This window comes from Phalacrocorax carbo, chromosome 2 (genome assembly GCF_963921805.1).
Source record: "Phalacrocorax carbo chromosome 2, bPhaCar2.1, whole genome shotgun sequence".
Taxonomy (NCBI): Eukaryota; Metazoa; Chordata; class Aves; order Suliformes; family Phalacrocoracidae; genus Phalacrocorax; species Phalacrocorax carbo.
Window position 1 is genome coordinate 113,082,470 of NC_087514.1, and position 21,657 is coordinate 113,104,126.

The window sequence follows — 21,657 nt, forward strand, 5'->3', positions numbered from 1 at the left end:
ATCTGCAGAAAATAGCTTTACTTTGCAGGCAACTTGGAAAATTTAAAGGCAAAATAAAGGTCTAAAATCAAGCTCCTCTATCTATATTTAGGCACATTAATATCTAAGTGATTGATTTGTAAAGCTATAAAACATGAAATAGTTCCTAGAAAAGGCAGTGAGATTTACTTACAGCTCAGTACTTTTGAAAATCGGATCACGTATCCTGGTCCCTAAATAAGGACCCAGGAACCCAACTTCACCAGATAACATGGTAAAAAGTAAACACGATCTAAAAAGTAAACAAGTATTAGACTAGCAAGCTCCCTGCATCCTTTAAATAGAATTGCTTTTGTGTTACTAGCATGGTCTAATTGCTAATGCATCCCCGCACATACCTTAGGGTATGGTGACTATTTACAGAAAATCAGTGTAGGGACTGGAATACTGTATTCCTAACCCAGATTATTTTGTATAACCTAAGTTATCTTGCTGAAGTACGTGGCACAGTTTATGAAGTTAAAGGAATGGATCCTCAGTTACCAAAGGCCAGCTCTGCCACCTTTTAAGAGGTGCTATCTGAACCTTTTGCAGGCTGATGTGTGAGGAAGTAGTTCAAGGCCTGATTCAGAGTGAATCACTATTCTCTTATCCAGACCATAAAACGATATGTTTTCAAGGGTTCTTCTGAGAATCCTGATTCTCTACCTTCTCTTCAAGCATTGTCTGTGAGTTGGCACTTTCCCTTTTCTGTGAAAGGATGGGCACAACTCTTCCTGGAATACAGTACTGGCAACCTCTCAAAGTCTTGATTGCACATTTTGGCTACAACCTGAAATTACCATGTACTTCCCTGAATTTTGGGAGGTTAAATGTCTTTAAATACTTTCTTTTCTTTGTTTATTGGATGATTTCCAGTATTTTCTGTGGGCAGGAGTGCCATAAACGCAGTTTTTTTCTGTTTTCTGTTTCCTGTTCTCTTCCCTACTTCCAGAAACGTAGATGTGTTTTATTTTAGATAGCAATTGAAAGAAAGTGAAGTAATTTAGTGAGCCAGGTTTGAAATCCCAGGTTGCCTTCCTCAGAGCAGAGAGCTCTGACCATTAGGCTGAAGCCAGACTCTTTCTTGCTTGTTTTACCTCCTAGCAGCATTCCTTAGCAGTCCACCGTCAGCAGGAAGGAAAAGGAGAATATTTTCACACCCAACACCCAGCAGCTTTGTGCTTAGGATGCTTTTGGATGCAGGAACTAGGGATTCATCCTGCTACTACTTCCTGAGGCAGAGGACTGTACATTTACACCTAGCCTTTACCCCAAAATGTGGAATCTAATCCACTACCTCTCTTCAAGAGGCAGAGTGGATGCAAAGGTACTTGCTTTGAGGCCCTGTTCTGAGTGCCTGTCTAGATATATCCCCTTCCTTATCAGCTGGCTCTAGGTCTCTCCTCACTGTTCAATTAATTGTGTACAGAAGCATATATTCACTTTTTATAATGAATATATCTTAATGTAGGCTTTTGACTTACCTTCTGGAGGACATGGGCAACATCTGTCTCTGCTAACCTTTCAGGATGTATCTGCCACATTCCTTGGCCTCCCAGGAAGCATCATCTTTTCTACCCCTAAAAGTTGCCATGCAGAATTTGAGAAAATCATGTTTGTCCAGGAAGTTTGATGACCTGGTGGAAACCACTATGAAGCAATTCCTCATAGCTGCTGGGTTCTGTGCAGCAGGAGAGAGGATGGAGAGGAATCATGGACCCTGGAAACACTGGATTTTCTCTGTGCTTTGCCATAGATCTGGTGATCACAGGAAACCTGACAGACTCGCTGTGCATGCACTTTACATTAACTTTGTGTTTGTAGCGTAAAGATGTGTCCTAGAAACTTTGAGGTCATCTTTCCCTGCTACTGAGGACACAAACACCTGTTTCTCTCCTGGAAATGCCTGACAAAAGTGTGGTGGCCTTGAGATAAGAGATGCAGATGTGTTCCTCATTCTGGACAATTCTTGCCCCTTCCCTGTCCCCCAACCCCCACTGAAATTCTTCTTGTATGTATTTCTTATGTAAAGAAGCTTCCTGACCATCTCTGATATACATATTCAAAGCTGTGATGCACTTGGTACAATGTAAGTGGAATCCAGTAAGAATCAATTGGACTAGTAAAACTGCTGTTCAGAATTGATCCTCTTCACTTTGGGTAACAGAACCTGCAAAAATTATGAAATGTTTTCACAGTGCAATGAATTTGCCTTGTCCTAATTCCCTTTGTCCAGTTCTGAATAATACATACAGTCCATTTGTTACCTTCTTAAACACTTTTAATATGTGAAGAGCTCTATAAATCCCTAAAATGGGCATTGTAGAGCTGAAACCACTTTAAAGATTGCTTAGCGTTAAAATTAGTTATTATATTTTAGTAGGGCCTGTGCGTCTCCAGGAATGGACTCCTGCTCTAAGAACATGCAGTGTTGAGATAGGTACAGTTTCTGGCCCAAAGAAGTCACAGCCCAAGCAGACCAAGTAAGGGCACAGTAACAGAATATATAAGCAGTGTTCACAAATGATATGACGACTTGAAATGTGTTTACCGTTAATTCTTTAGGAGGGATTTGAACAGGCAGGAATTAGTCAACTGGAAAGGCAGAAGAAGCAACAGGCTGGGGAAGGGGAAGCTCAAGATAGCAGAGAAGAAAGTGGAGTAAGTAGATTGACTGAGAAGCTACAGAGTTGGGGATCTAGCAGGCCCACAAACAGCAGAGGTGGAGTAGAGTCATGGCAACATCTATCCAGACCAGGGAAATAGTGGAAAATACCAAAATAATCTATAACTGTCATTAGCCTGTGATGGAAGTGGGCTGCTGAACCAGCTGTGGCTGCATCTCTGGGTGCTAGCAGCTGGCTGGACTGGAAATCCTTTCTTCCCCAAACCTGAACGGGTTCAAGATCCTCCACAGAAGCAAAGGGTAACTCCTACACATTTATGAATCTGGGGATTCATCATTCTTATTTTTTCTCCCATTGCTGTGCTGTGTTGGAACTTGGGTTTATATGACATAATGAAGTACTCCCAGTGTATTTCAAAGTAGCTTGCTGTCTAGTGCATGATATGTTGGAAGAGATACGCACCCAGTAGTTTTAGAAAATGAGGTATTTATTCATTCTTTCTGAAGAACCACAACTATAGATTTAGTAACAAAATTCCAGGATTATTAGGTAGTTACTTACATGTACTTACAGTACTTTGTTCTTTGAAACGTGCAGTTCGTATCTTTGAGCTTGCTGTTCACTTTGCCAAAATTTCTGCAAATGCAAATAGGGAAACTTTCAGGCAAGAATATTTTTATAGTTTATTTTTCTTTCTCCTCAGAAGGTCAAATGGTCTTTACTATATATAGCTGCTATGGTAGTTGAGGATTAATTCTGAGGACTTTTGAGACTATACCTCTGAAACATGCCTTGCTTTGAGAGGGGTACCTTGTGCCAGTTCCTGTCTCAGGGCTATCCTTGTCCTTTGGTGTGGTAGTCTTTATTAAGGAGGAAGGGTCAGTTCATTCCTTGTGTTTAAATCCTCAACGATTTCCACTTCTGAGATTCTGAGAAAGCAGAAGGTGGGAAAGAAAAATTAAAGGGCAAAGTAAATAGGCCCAAATGAACTGGCCACTTCCCATCTTTCTTCTTTTTGCAGCTTGGTACGGCCTACAGCACAGTTTGATATCTGCTAGCCTGACACCAATTAACGTCATAAAGATCCTTTCTGGAGAGCTCTGACAATACAGAAAAAGGAGAGCAAGCTGCCTCCTTAGCCAAGAATCTTCCTGGAGAGACAAGGACTAGAAGTCTCTACGCTCTCTGGGCTTAACACTCAAAGTCTTTCTCCAGTCCTGATACAGTTGGGCAGAGCTCTTAAAAAATAGTATTAACTCTGTATCATTTTTAATTTTTTTTCCTCCCTGAGTCTCTCCAACCTTATCTGGCCATTATGTGCATCCTGCACAGATTTTTTTCTGTCTTTGCATTTATGATTGAAATATATTTACTTTGGTAATAAAAGTCATGATGCCAAGCCTGTAGAAAGAAACATTCATATTAAAGGAAGAGATCAGTGGATTGTCAGGCTTCCTAGCTGAACAGTGTTGACAATCCTCATTTTGGGTATTTGTCCTTTGAAAATTTGGTAAGCTGAAGAGCATTATAACTCTGAAAGAATGAATTCTTCAGCCTGAAAAGTCTAGTCATATGTTCAGAAAGGTATTGGTCTCTGTTCTCAACAGCACAGGAAAGTAACCATGATCTTGACAGCATCTGGGTTTCTTGGACATCAGGAACATGTTCCTGTCCTCTTCTTTCACTCACTGGTGGCTGCCTCATTTAGCCATGACAAACTACTGTAGAGATTTGCATAGGCTCATAGACTTCTCATGTATTACCCTTCTTTTTGAGGCTTAAATAGGATGCCCATGTCTAGTGATATGTCATCCTTTCACAGTTCCTAGCTTTATCAAGCTGTTAAATTTCCTAAATGGTAGTCTTTACCAGAGTTCATAAGATTGACAGTGGTTCCATTATTTGAGAGTATCACTGGTACATAACGGTCTTCATAATTTTATGTTGCTTGCAGGATGGCAGAAATGTTTCATGCCATACAAAAAATCTCAAAAAAAAAAGGTTTAATTCCATATCTTTAATGTAGGCTAGTGAATATGTTTGGTGCATGCTTTCCTTATTAGCAATTCTTAGGACTGAAAATAGTTTCATAAATAGTTTATTTTGTATTTCATTTTCATGCACATGTGTTGGGAAGACGAATAAGAGTGCCAAAAATACTGCATGAGCAGTAATTCTTGTCAGATGAGAAGTGGGAATGGATTGAGGAAAACCTCTCAGAAAGTCTGGTTTGGCAAAACAACTTCTTCAATTAGAAGAAAATAAAAGCAATTCTGATAAAGATGAGATTTGCCTGCCTTTGTATTTCCTTAACACTCACACTGTATATTCCTGTATCACGGATTTTGGTGTTCCTTCTTTGAATTTTGACCTTACTCTCTTCATGCTGTAACTTTTCTTTTCTCTGTTTTCCACAGACTGTTTTTGAGAGGAACTGTCAATCTGATGACTGTGCTGCTGATTTGAAACTTCAGGGTAAATTATTGCTGTCTAGGTGAGTAGGTGAACTTTTTCTTTCTTTCTTTCTTACACGCTAGTATGAGATTCCTTTTATGTAGGATGGCATTAAAATTCAAAATACAAATACGGATGCTTTATGTCCAGACCTGGATGATGATAGTGATATTATCTTTAGTGCAGAAAGGTCTTGAGATGTACACAGAATCTGAACTCCTGGGGTGGTGGGATCTGTGCACATACAGGGCAAGACACCTTCACCTTCCCAGCGACAACAGACAAAACTGGAGGAAAAAAAAAAAAGTATAGCAGAGAGGGGCATGGAGAGTAAAAATGCATGCTCAAATCAAGTACCAATATGGACTATGTCACTTTTCAAAGATGAGAAAATACTGTTTATGACATGGTAGGAGTAAAGCTGCCTGCGGAAAAGCAGTTTTGTTCAGAAAAGATGTCACATGGAAGGTTAAAAAAACCCTCAGAACAAGGCACAGAATCTTCCTCAGATTATCTTCTTCTGTTTCTGAGCTTGTAGTTTTGCTAACTGTCATGAAATACTGCTCTCCTTTGTCAGATTCTTCTTGTTAGTAACTTGGGGAGGGGTGTCTGATTTCACTTTCTTCTAGGATAATAAACCTCATCAAAATAGATGAGAGGTGAAGTTTATGTTCTGTCCCGTGTGACTGGTGGTCTTAGGACAAAGACTGGTTTTTGCCAGGATGTAGTTATTCAATTTTGGGGTAAATCAGGTTAAAGGTGAAATTTACACATCACTTCTGTTTCCTTTTTTTTTTTAGCATTTTTAGCACATTTTTTAGATATGGAAGTGCTGATGCAAGTTATTTAATTGTGTGCCAGAGGTTTTGCTGTTTGATGGAGATGCTTTCTGTGAAATGCTTTGCTTTCGGGTCAGGAAGGAGAGGGGAAGAGGCTCCTCTGCTGTAGGGAAGAAAAGGAAAAACAAAAAAAGGAGGAAATAATATTCAAGAGATATACCCACAGTTTCTTTAAGTCTAAAGTGTGCTATAACTGTACTTGGAGACAAAACTGAACCAGAGTCAAGTCTGAGAAGTACGGCCTTCTCCAGACACGACTGAAGTCCGCAGGAATGTTTCAGGGGATTGGCTGGGAGCATGGTTAGGTCTCAGGTTGCAGAGTCCGAGCTGTGACTGTGATTAGTCTGGATTTTTGACCTTTTATTCGATCTTCGTGGTGAGCAGAATCTGTTGAGAGCTGGAGAGGTGTCTGTGCAGACTAGGGAAGCCAGTGAGGGATTTTGTCCTGCAGATGAGGAATAATCAATAAAAAGCAAGGGACAAGTCCTAAAAACATGTCAGTCAATGTGTAGCAACCACAGCAGTAAGAGCTGTATTTGCAATTGGAGCATTAGACTGTTTATTTTTATGGCTGTTATTTATGTTATCTTGGCAATTTAAAAGCCACGACTGTCATGAAAGCTTAGGATATTCAAATACAGTTTCTACGTTTGTATAGCAAGATGTTGAACAAAAGTCCTCAAAACTTCTTTATCCAGTGACACTCTGAAGTCCTGTTTGAAATAAACAGGATGTTGTCAAATCTATCAAGTCTGGGTTTTCTTTAGCTAAAGGGCTGTTTAAGCTTCAGTTATTAAGAAATACAACACAATGGGTATCTCTAAAGAAAACAGATATTTTTAAAATTATTATTGTTATTGTGTGTAAAACTACAAAAACATGCTATGGATCCTGATTTTAGGAAGTGCCTGTTGGGAGGAATATGGTAATTTTTCCAGCCCCATGTGTTTTGTGCTAAAGAATCCTATCACTGTTTTTCCATATTATTCCTGTTTACGCTAAGTCTGTGTAAAAAGCAAAAAAGGTGACTCTTTCATTACTATCTGTGCTAAATAATTGACTTCATTGTTAGCAAGGTTGTGGCAATGCCTTTGTCTAAATAATCACATTTGACTAAATTTGGAGGGCTTAGTAGAAAGAATGCAATTAATGACATGCAGAAATAGTGGATTGAAATAAACAGGATGTTTATGGGAAGGCAGCGGTTAGTGCCATCTCTCAGATGTGCTGCAGCTCTTTGAAGACGTCACTGGATATGTGGATAGGGTGATCCGGTTAAAAATCATCTACCTGGGCCTGCAAAAGACTTTTAGTAAGATTTCTCACCAAAGGTTCACAGAGTAAGTTAGTTGCCCAGGTCTGAGAGGAATGATATCTGAACATTACTACCTAATTAAAAGGTAGTCAGCAGAATGAAGGGTTAAACTGTTTGTTTTCCTTGTGGAGAAAACTGCACAAGTGCTTGTGCTGGGGCCAGTGGTATTCAACATATTCACAAATAATCATGGAAATAATCTGCTAAAATCAATAGCAAGATGATAAAGTTTGCTAATTGGACTAAACTATTCAGAGCAATGAAAAGAACATATGAAGAGGTATGTTTTTGTGAAGCATGTGATTAATCTGTGGATTTTACTGTTGGGGATATAAATACTGAGAGTTTACAGTGTAGAGAAATAGCAAATATGAATGCTGGAAGGTGCAGCAATATATCAGCAAAATAACTCTATGCTTGCCTTGTTCTTCCATAGGCCTCTTGCTTTTAGACATGGTTGGATACAGGGCGGTCTACTAGATGGACTGGCTTGGTCTGGCTGTTCGTACACACCTTTAATGAATTCATAGCATGTTAGAGGCAAAAGCTGTGCAGAGAGCTATATATTGTAAGGTATAATTTTTTCCATCACTATATCTAATATGATTACAAATGTGTGCTGGTTAGAGCATATATATGTGCATAGGAAGTTAGCTCAGGTTACCTTATCATCAAGAGAATTGCTTGGGGAGGTCACTCTTATGAGGTCAGGAATTGCACAAGCTACTCCGATTTAGAGTTCACCTGGGATGTGTTTGAATCACTAGAATTACCCAGTTAAAAGATTGCACCCAGCTTTGAATATGCTACCCACATACCGAATGGCTAATAGGAAAATAGCCCATGCTGGCAAGAGCTAACCAGGTCTGCTCTGATTTTGCTTTTCTTGGGATCCTCCTTCTCTTCTGAAAACTTACTCATCTGTCCTCAAATTGGGAGGACATTTGTTATTTGATAAATAACAAATAGACAGCCCATGATGTTAAAACTTGGTCTAGGTAATGACCTAATATATCGCCATTTATCCAAAATGCTTGAACCAAGCAAATCTGCATGTGTAAGTTAGAAACATCATTGCTGTTCTGACTGCTGGGCAAGCTGAAGCCCTCCACTGGGAAGTCAGAGAAGTGGGCGATGATAAAAAACCTTAAAGCATTCTAACTATCGGGAAGCTTTTGCAAAGATTTAGGAGGTTGAGGGTGGAATGTGGTGGTGATTCTTGTATTCTGTTTTTTTGAATACTTCCATTATAGAGAAAGGTGTCCTTGGAGACGGGCTGAAGGCCAGGCTAACATGCTGTACTGGAGTGAAGAAGAGTTAGAATGCATTTATTCTGGAAAGGCAAAAGTTTGGTTTCAGTTAATAGATTAATTTCTTTAAGGCTCATCTACCTTCATTAGCATCAGTTTGCATGTAAGCACATCACAGCTTCCTGAAGAGATTGTGGGACAAAGGAGCCAAACTATTCCTGCTTGTGGCAGGTGGCAAGAGGGGCAAGAGTCATGGACTGTGGCTTGACACGTTCAGACCAGAGATTTGGAGAAACCTTCTTGCATAGGCAGTTCGTGATGCACGGGAATGAGGTGTGCAAAGACAGTGTGCTCTGCCGTCCTGGGTTTCAGGACTTGGATAGATAAGGTTCCCACTGACCTTATCTGCTGCTGGCAATAGTCCTGTGTTGAGGAGGATGAGGATGGATTGTATGACCTCTAGAAATCCCATCCAACCAACTTCTCTGCAGCTTTCTGACCTGTCTTGAGGTAAATCCTCTCTGCAACCTGAGTAGAATTGCCTCAGCAAAAAACAGCTCTTTGCCAACATGGAAACACCTGCCTAGGATGGTTGTGGGTGTCTCCCTGTGCTGTGGCTGGAAACCTGCCTGTGGGACCTCTCACCTCTCACTTGATGCCACCTCTGCCAGCGAGAACATGCAGCATCACAAGCGGGGACAGTAGTATTGAAGGCTGGACCTGGCAAAGCAAACTGTGGGCATTTCACTTTCTATGGCAGACATTATGAGATAGCATGTAGAAACAGCTACAGTGGCATGTGTTAGTATTGCTGCAAATGGTCTTTTTAGTGGTTGGCCTGGACTTATTTGTAGGCGTATGAGTGTTGTTAGCCTAAAACTACAGGTAGCAACTTAAGAGTAAGGAAAAAGGAGCCATGGAGTGCGCTGGGGACTTGGTGAAGGCAGGGTTTGGAGAAACTGAAGAAGCAAGAGAGGGGCGTTTCATCTTCCCAGTCATGACTGTTTTCATATCTATTTTTCTTGAAGAATAAATGTGAGGTTTTGGCAGCACAGAGCAGAGAGATTACTCATTGCTTCCCCTTCAAAGAGTCTCCAGTGTTAAATCTTGCAGCTGTCACAGGAGATAGCAAAACCTGCAGTAATGCCCTGTGTTGGTGGTGGTGGTGAAACTTCTAAAGGAAGAGACTTAAAAGTATCTTAGTGTAAAGAAGGTATTTATGTATTGTATAAAGGTAAGTTTAATGACACAACCTGAAACCGTAAGAGAAATAGGAAAGAATATTTTGCAATAAACTTTATTTTTATGGCCATAGCTTTGGGACAGCAATAGGAAACCAGTTTTCCTTTCCAGCAATCTAGTACTGAAAAGTAAAATGCCATTAAAGAGTGTTCTGTTAGCTATTATTTTCAAATATTGTTTAATATTAAAAATATATTTATTACATATCATGCTTGACTTCAGTGCCTCACTGTTTTCTCAGAACAGCAAATGTCTTTTCCATCAGGTTTCTGTAGCAAATAGCACATTTTTATTGAGCTTCTCCATAGCTACTTGTTCAGGACCTGGACTGCATCTGTTTCCTCAAGATGTGCTAGGGAAACTCTGAAGTAGGTGTTCTGTAGATTAGACCTCCCTAGCCTTTAAAATCTGTTAATCCATTCCCCTGGTACTTTATATGGGAGAAAAGTACTGTGGTCTTTTAAGAAAAACCTGAAAGTGCTGACGGAGCAGGTTTGACAGGAACACACATTTTGTCTGACATGCCAAAGCACTTTTTGGTCCTGAGCTGATGCCTATCTGTCTGATTGGCACTCTGCAAAGGCAACAGTAATTATCAAGCCCTTTTTAGCCTTTAATGGGAACCAAGTGAAAACTGTAGAGAAGACATTTGAGTAACAGTGAGGGTGTTTGAAAAAACAGACTTTCTTCCAGCTATAATAAACAAACCAGTTAAAAGACCAGAGCAGAATGGGTGGTGGCTTCCCTGCAAGATACAGCTAGGAAGGAAATCCTGTATGGCTGTGTAAATATACTGACAGCCCGTGTGTCACAATGAATAGAGCAGCTTTACCAAAAACAAACAGTGCAAGAAGAAAGATGATGTTGTGGCATGTCATGTAGCTGCTGTGTTCCAGCACAAGCTGTGGACATGGTATGTAAATCAGGTTGTAAGCACAGGACTACGAGCCCCCTTGGATAGAAAATGCTCTAATAAATACTGGTATAATAAATATTATAGCAACAGAAAATGCTGTTATAAATATTGCTATTCCTGACGAGGTTCCAGGAGGAAGTCTGTCTTCCATATATTTATGTGACATGAGTTTACCCTTAATTCGTCATTAGAAACAGAATTACTCACCCATTGGAGTGCTTCTGGGTATATGTTTGGCTGTTTGGAATAAGCAGCTTGCTTTTATGTATTGGTTTAGAGCATCCTTAACAGCCACCATTCATTAGACTCAAATTTATGTTCTTTCCCTACAGACTGGCTGGGGTTCCCATATATAATGCTGCAGATAGTTTATTCTGGAAATGTGAAATTGGAATCAAAAGTCATAGAAAGCCAAAGGGGTGGCAGGTGTATTTTGCAGAAATTTTCAAGGTTTTTCAAACTGTGGGGTTTTTTGAATTGTAGTCAATGCTTTCAAAAGCTCTCTTGTGAAATGGGATTTTTGAGAAATGCCCTTTTCCAGTTGAAAGGTCAAGTTTGTGACTTGAGCTGTGTCTACTTCTGGTGGTCCCTCTGGCATTAGCCAGAGAATGGACAAAACTTCATTGAGTCTGAAATGTTTCAATTTTAATGGAATGGTAATTTATGAAGAAAAAGTGTTTTCCAGTATCTTCTGGTCAGCTTCACAGAAGGGTGGGTTTTTGGTTTGAGGTTTTTGTTTGTTTGTTTGTTTTTGTTTTGTTCTGTTTTGTTTGTTTGTGGGTTTTGGGTTTTTTTTTGTTTTGTTTTGTTTTTTTTTTTCCAGATAGCTCCTTCTGTGACTTACTAAAGGGTTAACATGTTTTCTGCCAAATTCCTTTTGTTTCTGTGATCTCTTTTGTCTTATGTGTGGCCCGGTATTTGATAAACAGGTAAATGATTTGATAGGATGTTTTGGGATGTAATCTCAAAGTACCTAACCCAGGCCTCACTGAAAAGACAAGGGAGAGTGCCCACTGTCACCCTATGGCAACCCCAGCCCTTGAGTTTACAGCTCTGATGTTTTAAGCATATTATTTGTATTAGTGAAGAATTAATAATTTCACATAGGTGACTAGCTATGCATCTGCAAAACTGGTTCTTTTGCAAATGCTGTGTATAGATACAAGGATGAAATGCTCATGGACATATTAAAATTGGTGGAAGGACTCCCTCTGGTTCACTGGGCACATCATCAGACATTAGGCACCTGGTTTTGATGAATGAAGCTCAGCAGTTACATATTGACTTGTCAAATTATTACAGAACCTGAGCTGAAGGAATCCAGAAATCATTGTTAAAAACATGCATTATGACAGCTTTGTCCAATTTGCTTTTCACCAGCACAAGATGTAATGGCACAGAACAAGGTTAGTGCAGTAACAGTGCAGAATTCAGTTTCTTCTGAAGAAAGGAACAATAGCATAAAATTTTGATCAGAAATTTCAAAACTTTTTGAGTTTATCTAATGAATATAGTAAAGTTTTATTAAAAAAATTAATAAAGATGTCCATTGATCATGGGCTTCTCCAAACCCATGAAGAAAAGCTGCAAGCCTGTGGTTTAATGTGGGAAGCAAAGCTGTTTCATAAATTTGACCAGGCTCACGCCTCAGCACTTATCTTCCTTTGATCGCACAACGGGGATTTGTTTCCAGGGAGGCCTCACGTTTCATGGCATGCCCATTGCGGTTTTATGCCCCTGAAGTGCATCTTAACAAAACAGTCGTGATGAGGAAAAACAATATCCTTTCATTTGGAGCTTAATTACATTCTCTGATAATATCTGCTTTTCCCTTCCTCTTCATTCATAGCAGATGAAGAATTTGTTTTCACTTATTATATCTTTCATTGAACAAACACTTCTTTCAAAAATATTTTTGACATTCTGTTTACCCTAGACAGGCTACCCTAAATAGCTGACCTGCTCAGATGGAGCTAATTTTCTGCTTTACCAAAAAAAAAAAACCAACCCAAAAAAAAAACCAAACAAAAAAACCCCACAGCCAACATAAAAAAAAAATACAGAAAAATGAGCAAATGCTACGGCTTAGCATTTCTAGTGCTAGAAAAGTGGTCAGCTTTCAGTCAAGACCTTGCGTGTATAAAGCTGTGTGTACTGACATGGATATCCCAAACTCCCAGGGCACCATTAGGGAGCCATGAGTGGTCCCGCTGCAGTCATGCTGCCCACTGGTTACTTGGTCGTACCCCAGAGCCATCCTAGCTCGTGATCTTTTAAACTATGAAGAGAGTTATTTCCAGGGAGAAAAGAAAAACAAAACACTGGAAAAACAGATGTGAGTAGATTGTTTTCTGTTATCTCAAAAAGCCGTACCAAGTTTCACACTGTGATCTAAGTGATTTCATAAATTATATTGTACTTTGACCTTATTTCAAAGTAATTTGCTACATTGTAAAGGGTGCAATTTAAAAAAATGCCTATACCATCTCATGTATATTAGTACATTTGTAATTCTGTTTGGAATCTAGGCTTTTCTGTGAATCCAGGAAACAGAATTCTGATTTCTAATTTATATTTACTTTCACTTATGATCTTTTACCTACAGATAGTTGTTAATGTATTGAATGCTGTGTTTGTGAGGCACGTGGAAAACTTTGTTGTAGCTCATCCAGGATCAGATTTGCAGTCTCCTGAAGGGGCTGCCCAGCAGAGCCCACAATTAGTCAGGATGTAGCACAAGTTGCAGTGGGAGCATCGTCTCAAGAACAAGTGAATGTTTTCCCTTGATGAGGGTGAACGGGGATGAAGCAATGGTTTCTTGGTTTCCATCTGGTTATTTGTGCTCAGAGCTTCATAAATCTTTCCCAAAATAAATAAGCCCAGTTTGATAGCAGTAGGCAGTCCTGTTCTTTTTGAAAGTATGATGATTGAACTCATATGGATGGTGATAGAGCCATCAAGTGATGAGTCGTAGCAAGCCTCAGTTGTCCACATCTCATACAGGAATACAGATTCCCAATCTCTGTTTTCTAATAACAGGTCACTGAGGATCAGTCAGGGATACTGCACAAGTCAGTCTTGTCACTTCTTAAATACTGGTTTTGTTTTGTAAGAATCACTTGACTCTACCTACTGGAGTAGGACTTTTTTTCTGTTTGTTTTTTACACTAGACCCTAAAGAGGTGTTCTTTCATATAATTTGAATGCATTGTTGAACTAATGGATAACCTGGCTCTCCTGGTGAACATCTCAACATTGGTATTTTATGGACCTAAGATAGCTCAAGTCACCATGTTGTTTCTTGCTGTAGCAACCAAAATACAAAGCTAACAAAACAAAAGCTTAACCCCAGGCAGTGCTGTCATATATTAGCTGCCTCCAGAGGTGGAAGTTCTTGATACTGTACAGACCACAATAAGAAGCAAATGCACCATTGTTTTGTATTGTATGTACATATACCACATATACACACTCTTTCTTCATGCAGCTATGTGAACTTTTTCTGTAGTAGGTCCTGCAGTTACAAAATCTGGTAAAGCTAGGATTCTTCATAGGTTACAAGGTAAATCGTCTTGCTGGTTTTGCATGAGCTATGGAGTAAATGTGCTGGTACGGGTATATGTTGCTTAAGTTTGCCATTTAGACATAACTTACTCCTGATGTATAACACCTGCTATTGCAAAACAAATTTCCTATAGTAACAAACCTGTACTGTTTCTAACATTTCATCTCTGATAAACTGCCTTTTATTGACCTCTGAAAGTGATTGCTGGATAAGGCACTGGTCTTTTTGTCCTTCATTGATGCTCAGCTGAGTATGCTTTTTAAATTATATTGCACCCCAGCATCTCAGGAATGGGACAAGCAATTGAAGCTATCTAATAATAGGAGATCTATTTCTGAAGGCATAATTTCTATGATATGGTTTGCATGATGACTTTGTTAGTGATCTAATTCCTAGAAAACAGGATGTCAGAAAGTGCTAACGATTTGTCCTCAAATTTCAGGGCCAGATCTATGGTGAACGATCACCCATTTTAACAGAGCTCTTCAAGTATTTTAACAAACAGGGAAAACATAGAGGGTATTTTTTTTCATGTCAGGCTGATGCGTGCGACTTTCAGCTACGTGCCTGGTACCATTTATCTTCTGCATTTCTTTCTGCCGCTAGCAACTAATATTTTTTTGTGTTCCAACCTTAGGATGCTGTCTTACACACACATGCAGGGATAACACTGTCCTGGGGGCACAGTACCATTGATTTCAAGGATGCTGCTTGTGGTTACGAAAGATGTTGGTTTGTATGTGTATCTGCAAGGGTGAAAGATTAGATTAGAGCTTCTGTAGATGTTGTGCCTCATCTTGCTTTCATGTGACAGTTTCATAAACCAGGGTAGCTCCATTCAAACCAAAAGCTGCTCCCTGGAGTAAAAACTGTGTGAAAACAGAGGCGGCTCTTCCCCATTCAGTTCTGTTTATAAAAGATTGTGAACATCTGGGTACAACTGAAATTACTGATAATAATAAAGGGCCCCAGATTTCTGTGGGGTGATAAGAAAAGGGGTATTTTTATGTGAATGTTGTGCCCTGCTCTGTCCTTTTTACGTAAACATTCGAAGGCATAGGTGGCTGGGAGTTATAGCTATTGTGTAGTTACGGGGGATTTAAGTGGACAAACTCATTTGGGGAAAAGAGGGCAATTTCCCGAGAAGCTTTGAATATACGGTAACTAGCCGTAACTAGAAATTACTCTGTTGATTCAATACCACAACAAAGAGCAAAAACTGTTTCCTAGAATCTTTTTCCCCCCCACTGTTTACTACTTAAATGCATTCATTTTTAACATAAAAGTGTAGGAAAGATGGAAAAGGTAACGCACTGTGCCATATTGCTGAATTGCAATATATAATGGAACTGAAATGCTAAAGGCAGGAGTTCCGCGCCAGGAGGGTACCGGCACAAGCAGTACCATTTCCTTGGCCCTGGGCTCACGGCAGTAAGCGCTTTTTCCATACAGGACATTTGGCCCCTTCCTATGGGGAAACATCGGCATAGTGTTACTCAGTCCTCAAAGGGAGCAATACGGGTATGATATTACTCCCAAACTGTGCTCTGCTGACACAGAGCCTTGGTCAACCACTCCTCGAATTCTCTGTTATGTTTTTGCATCGCCTCATGTTATGTGCTACTCAGAACACACTAGAAAGCTTCCACTTGAGAAATAGAAATAGAAATAGAAAAGATCCTTAATGAAATGTTCTGATAGGCTCAGAGCTAGTTTACCATAGCTGGCTTAGTGCATCTCAGATATGCTGTGGTCATCAACTACATGACATCTTTTAGTGCCTTTGCTAGCATAGGCTTCAGTGCAAGAGGGGGAAGGCAGCAACTCAGCTAATGCCAAATAGCCATGATATCTTGAGTGTTTGGCTGAGTCCTTAGTCTAGATTAGCTGTGAACGTTGCAGAGAGCATTGACCTTGAATGCACATGCAATGGCAAAGCCATAACCAAGCGGTGGATCCAGTAGCTCTGCTCCCTGTGGGGTTGTTTAAAATTTTTACTTGGTTTATATTTGTTTATGGGACTGCTACCTCTTAGTTTTGCACTGAGACATCCAGTGAATTCCTGTATCCGCTGAGGGCTTCAGCTTTTCATTGACCCTTGGAAGTTTAAGTATTTGCAAAACTCCTCCTAAAGTTCAACTGGCCCTGGAGCCTATGATAAAAAAACAAACAGGAGATGTAATTCAGGGTGGATGTAAAAAGTCTGTGGAGACAAAACTAGTATTCAAGTATCATAGTAACTGTGAAGACCAACTACAACACCGGTTGGTGACATCTGTTTGGATCTGTCACAGGACCAATGTTGTTGACTCACTTAGACCTTTTACTGATTTAAAAGCAAAAGATGGGACTCTATTTTCATCTGATGGAGACAGAGGACAGATTGCACTTTGGTTGTTTGAAGCATTTTTACCCACTTGCGGTCTAACTGACCCCAGCTGTAGCTTCCACTGTCCATTGAGCAATAGCGGTGATTTATCCTTGTAGGTGCCGATTTGCTGTAAGGAAAAAAAGGCTCCTAATATAAAAGGGAAAGTCAGTGACCCAGACTAACAGGGTAAGTGTGACCCCGTCACATTCCTTGCCCTTTGCATGATCTGTGCAAGCTGAGAGGAAGTGCTAAATGCTTTTTCAATTTAAAAAAAAAAAATCTCTTCAGTGCAGGAAATAGAGAAATATGTCCCTGCATACCTTTTGGAATGCAGATTATGTCCCCCCTGACCCATGTTAATAAAAACACCAGCATCTTGGGGGGTGGGAAAATGAAAATTGCAGATCTTTTCAGTTTGCCTTTCCCAGCTGGTCTTTCTTCCCTCGCTGACCATAGTGCAATGATGTGGTGCAGGCATTAACAAAGAACATGAAGTCATGCAAAGAAGATGATACTTGTTTTATCCTGGAGCTTAGTTTACTTAATCACTTAAGAGGATAACATTGAATATTTCTATTAACATTTGATGTGTAGTACCACGGCCAGTGAATTCAAAACTGGCTGAAATTTGGAGCCTGCTTTTCAGAATTGCTTATTACCTGCAAGTCTAGGTCACGTGAATGAAAGCTGCAGGTATTTAGCACTTACAAATGTCAAACTTCTTCCCCTTCCCATGTAAACATTGATGGCTTGATATCTTTCATGTGCCACTAGATATGTGTCTACAAATATGGTTGCCTGCGTATAATGTCTACCCAGAACTTTTACTCAGTTCATTGTTTGTGTGTAGTACCTGATGTGGTGAGGTGGTGGTTTTCTGTCCAATTAAGTGATTATATCTTGATATTTTTCCCCTTCTTTTCTTTCTTTTCTTTCTCCTCTTCCTATTTTGAGTCTGTTTTTACTTTTAGCCTCTCTTCCTTGATGTGAGCAAGGTTACAAGGGCCATGGTGAGGATGTTGGCAGCTTTATAGTTCTCATCCAGCAAAACATAAACTGAAAGCCGTTGCTTGATTAGATTTCTTAAATTGTTTTACATACTTTGCCAAGATGAAGGGGTGGCTTTAATTTGTTTTCTTGTTTCTGGTGGGTGACATCAGTTCTTTAGTTGGCATATTTTGACTTGGCAGCTAGGCTGCTTAATGTGTGGCAGGCGCTGGAGGAGGATGGCACCGGGTTGGCAGCAGAGCTGCTCCAGCACCACAGCAGGCGGTCCGCACCCCATGATGTTACTCTCTCAAGCAGCAAACAGGGCCTGGGAGCTCCCCTGTGAACAGGGAGATTCCTAATCCTCTACTCACTGCAAGTGAACCTGATTCATTGCAGATGTACACGGATTCAATGACTCGGAAAGGTGCTCTCTTAAAATGGGACTTACCATGCAATCTCATACAGCCTTTTAGAGGAGGAACTGAACCCCTCTGCCAGCCGAAAATCAGTGAGGTTTTTCAGGGTTTATTAGTGTGTGAATTTTGTGTAGGAACAACTACACTGTGCTCTCAGGAAGTGGGTTTTCTTTCTCTGCTGAGGAAAATGTTGTTATAAACACCATTTTGGTATGATGCATTTTTAACAGAGGAGTGATAGCTTTAGAGAGCAGTAACACAACCCAATGGTGTTTATTTTGACATTAATTTTTGTGGGTTTAGTTATAAATAGGATTTAATTTTGAGTCTTTTTTTATCATTCAGTAGGAAGGAAAGTATTCTCAGATGTATTGCCTTTGTGTTAAATCTCAACTGATTCAGAGAGGATTCTGTAGAGTGCATTGCATTTAGTATCAGCCCTGCGTAAGATAAATATCTGTAGTGTTCCTTTGCTTACTGAAGTGATACTTCCAGATTTTGCTAATGAGTTTGATAGATGCTGATCAAGTTTTGAAGTGATTGCAAGAACATGAGATTATAAAGTTTATGAGAAATAATTCACCATAATAACCGGTTGTTTTGTTTCTTTGCTTCCAAATATGCCCTTTTGATTATTAGAAAATCCCAGCAGATTGTTTGACATCTTCATAATTTGTCTGCTTTTCAGCAGTAAATGCTGAAGTTGGGGCCAAAAGGTTAAATGCTTCCAAGTACTCTCATATAGTTGTGCCATTAATTTGGTATATAAGAAGCAACAACTCAAATGATTTGGACCTCTCAAACTAGTTTTGCAGTCAATCCTGCACTGCATACACTTTTCACAATGTTTATTTGCACTGATAGTTGACTATGAGAATAAACCGTAATGTTTAGAAAACAAAGCTTCCAATTATTAGTAGGATTGGTTGGTGTGTGTAGTTTGTTGTAAGCATGAGAAAGCAGGCACATTTCCTGGAGACTTACACTGCCTCATAAGAAGGCATCATTGAACTGTAAGCCATAATTTTGAGCTTAATAAGTTAAGATCATCATACATGAAGTAAGTACAGGAAACAAATATGCTATAAATATTGTCTGCGTTCATGGAAAAGTTACACTCACAATCCACAGCCATCAGCTTTTGTCGTGGTTTAGCGGCAGCTCAACCCCACACAGTCGCTCGCTCACTCCCCCACCGGTAGATGGGGGAGAGACTCAGAAGGGTAACGCTCGTGGGTTGGGATAAGAACAGTTTAATAATTAAAATGAAAAGAAACAACAACAGAAATGCAATGTAAAGGAGAACAACGAGAGGCGCAAAGCCCAGGGGGAGGGGAGAGGGGGAACGAACTGCCGAAACAAACTGCGAGCGCCGCAGCCACCCGCCGCCTCTGCGCTGCCACTGCCCCCCCCCAATATATTGGTCATGGTGTCACGTGGTATGGAATGAACCTGCCATTGGCCAGTCGGGGTCAGCCGCCCCTGCCATGGCCCTGCCCCTCCCAGCCCCCCCCCCGCCACGCGGCAGAGCGCGGGAAGCAGGAAAGGTAGCCGACCCCCACAGTGAGGAGAATTAACCCCTTCTCAGCCAAAACCAGCACAGCTTTAAAGCCTGAGCCTAGACCATCTTCCTCCAAACTTCTCTCTCTCCAGAGCCCCTGGCTGCTTCGGTAGATAGCTTCAGAAACCCACATCCAGAAACTTCTGGGCAAACACAGGGAGATGGAGCCCAGTGAGCCCTGCCTTCAGAGGTCTGCTATCGATGTGGTTGGCAGAAGATGCTGAAGGGTTTACAAGTGCTGCATTCTCAGAAACCCTGCTTTTATGCGGATGCTCTGACTTCAGTACCATGAGCAGGACTGGCGGTGATGGAGGGACAGGCTGCCTTTAAACACAGTTCCCATCCTGCACCCCAGCCGTTTTCACGGAGTTGCTGATAATGCAGAGGAGCAGCGTGTGCCAACACGTTCGCCCCCAGCACAGCCATTCATTCATGGAAATTGGGTGAATGAAAGGTGTCTTGGTCAGCTCTGGATTTCTCCATGCCATTTTGAGCTGCTGAGTGCACGTGTGTTGTGCATGTGTGCCTGGCAGGGTGGGTGGAGCAAGGGTGCATTTCCTCAGAGATGGTTCCTTCTTACTTTTGGGCTGGCAGTCCCCTAGAGGAAATAATTGAGAGCATCTCCCTGCTGTGTGGCTGGAGGTCTCTGCCCTTTTCTGACCAGATACTCAAGTGTTTTCTCTGTGACACTGTCTCTGTTTCTCTGGGATGTGTGAATGGTCGGAGATTCCAGTTATGGTAAGTGTAGCAAATTTGATATTTTGGCTGGTTTGCTTACTTCTATACTTGCTATATTTCATATTATCTTTTACTGTACTTTTCGTTCCTAGACCTGCAGATCTGTGCATTGATATTATATTTTCTTGTGATTTATCTTTAACTTTTATTCCTACTTGTTAGCTCATCTTCTGGACAGCCTAGTATGATTAAATATCAATATGTGTGTGTATGAATATTAATATTTGCCTCTATGTGTGCATGTCTGTGTGTGCTTGTAATCTGTGATGCCATTTTACAATAGTGTATTGATTTATGACGTATACTGTTATTTTAATTCAACCATTCCCTTGGTATTCCACTTACTGAAGATAGCTCCGTTGTATTAAGTCCAGCATAAACACCTGAAGAAAGTGTAGTCACTTTCAGTGGACATTTGTTATAATTTCCATACATCTTTCCACTTACACCAGTTTTTTTATTTTATTTGACCCTCTTTTCCATTTTTTTCTATCCATAGCATAATTCTAAGAAGATTTTTCAGAAAGTTACTAGAATGTTAGAATAAGTTTGAATTATTGAGAGACAAACTGAAACAGCTTGTGTGTTTGAATGTGGGCATAATATATTGCACGTGTTGCCTTTCTTCTCTCCAGTTACTTCACAGTCTTCAACTATTTCATTCTCACTAAAACCATATTAACAGTAAGTCATGTGAAATAGTTCCACATGAGGATCATGGGGTTTCCTTACAGTCACAAAAGGCAGTGTCAGAACTCAGGAGCTGCTTGTTCCCAGTATGGCTCCCTCCACCATGCCTTGGCCATACAGCACATTCCTGAATTACTGACTGCTGAGCTTTTAAGCAGCTGAGTTGTGACACTTCCATAGCAGGAAGAAAGGAGGACCAGAGTGGGAAAGTTGCCCAGAGTTAAACCGGTGTCACTTTTTCTGCCTACAGTGTTGATGACAGAACTGCCTACCTGGCCTTGGGAGCAGTGAGGAACATCTCTCTCAACATTTCCATCTCTAATGTTGGGGATGACGCCTATGACACCAATGTTTTCTTCAATTTTTCTGGGGAGCTCTTCTTCATCAAAATGTGGCAAAAGGTAAGAAAAGCCAATGTCGCTGCAAGCAAGTCTCTTAACTTTAAGACAATTTCATTGCAAGTTGTAGGGACAGGGGGTGGCCTGATCCACACTGCTGAGACATTTGAAAGTTATTTCTAGTTATGCTAGGCTTGAATTTCTTCCAGGCTTTTTACTGACTTTTTTTTTTCTTTTGTGGGTTTGATCTGTGTAAATTACACCCTTTGTGTTTCTGTAGAAGACACAGCACTGTTATTAGGGGTGCACTAATGAACAAGAACA

The 21,657-nt window shown here is 40.4% G+C and overlaps 1 protein-coding gene across 2 annotated transcripts in view; it reads left to right on the forward strand.

The window, feature by feature from the left end:
* ITGA9 (integrin subunit alpha 9) overlaps nucleotides 1-21,657 on the forward strand; it is a 229,345-nt gene that overhangs the window by 124,651 nt on the left and 83,037 nt on the right. For both annotated transcript variants that reach the window (XM_064443898.1, XM_064443897.1), the window contains exons 17-18: nucleotides 5,066-5,142; nucleotides 21,246-21,396. In XM_064443898.1, coding sequence (XP_064299968.1) covers nucleotides 5,066-5,142; nucleotides 21,246-21,396 — 228 coding nt within the window. The remainder of the gene's footprint in view (nucleotides 1-5,065; nucleotides 5,143-21,245; nucleotides 21,397-21,657) is intronic.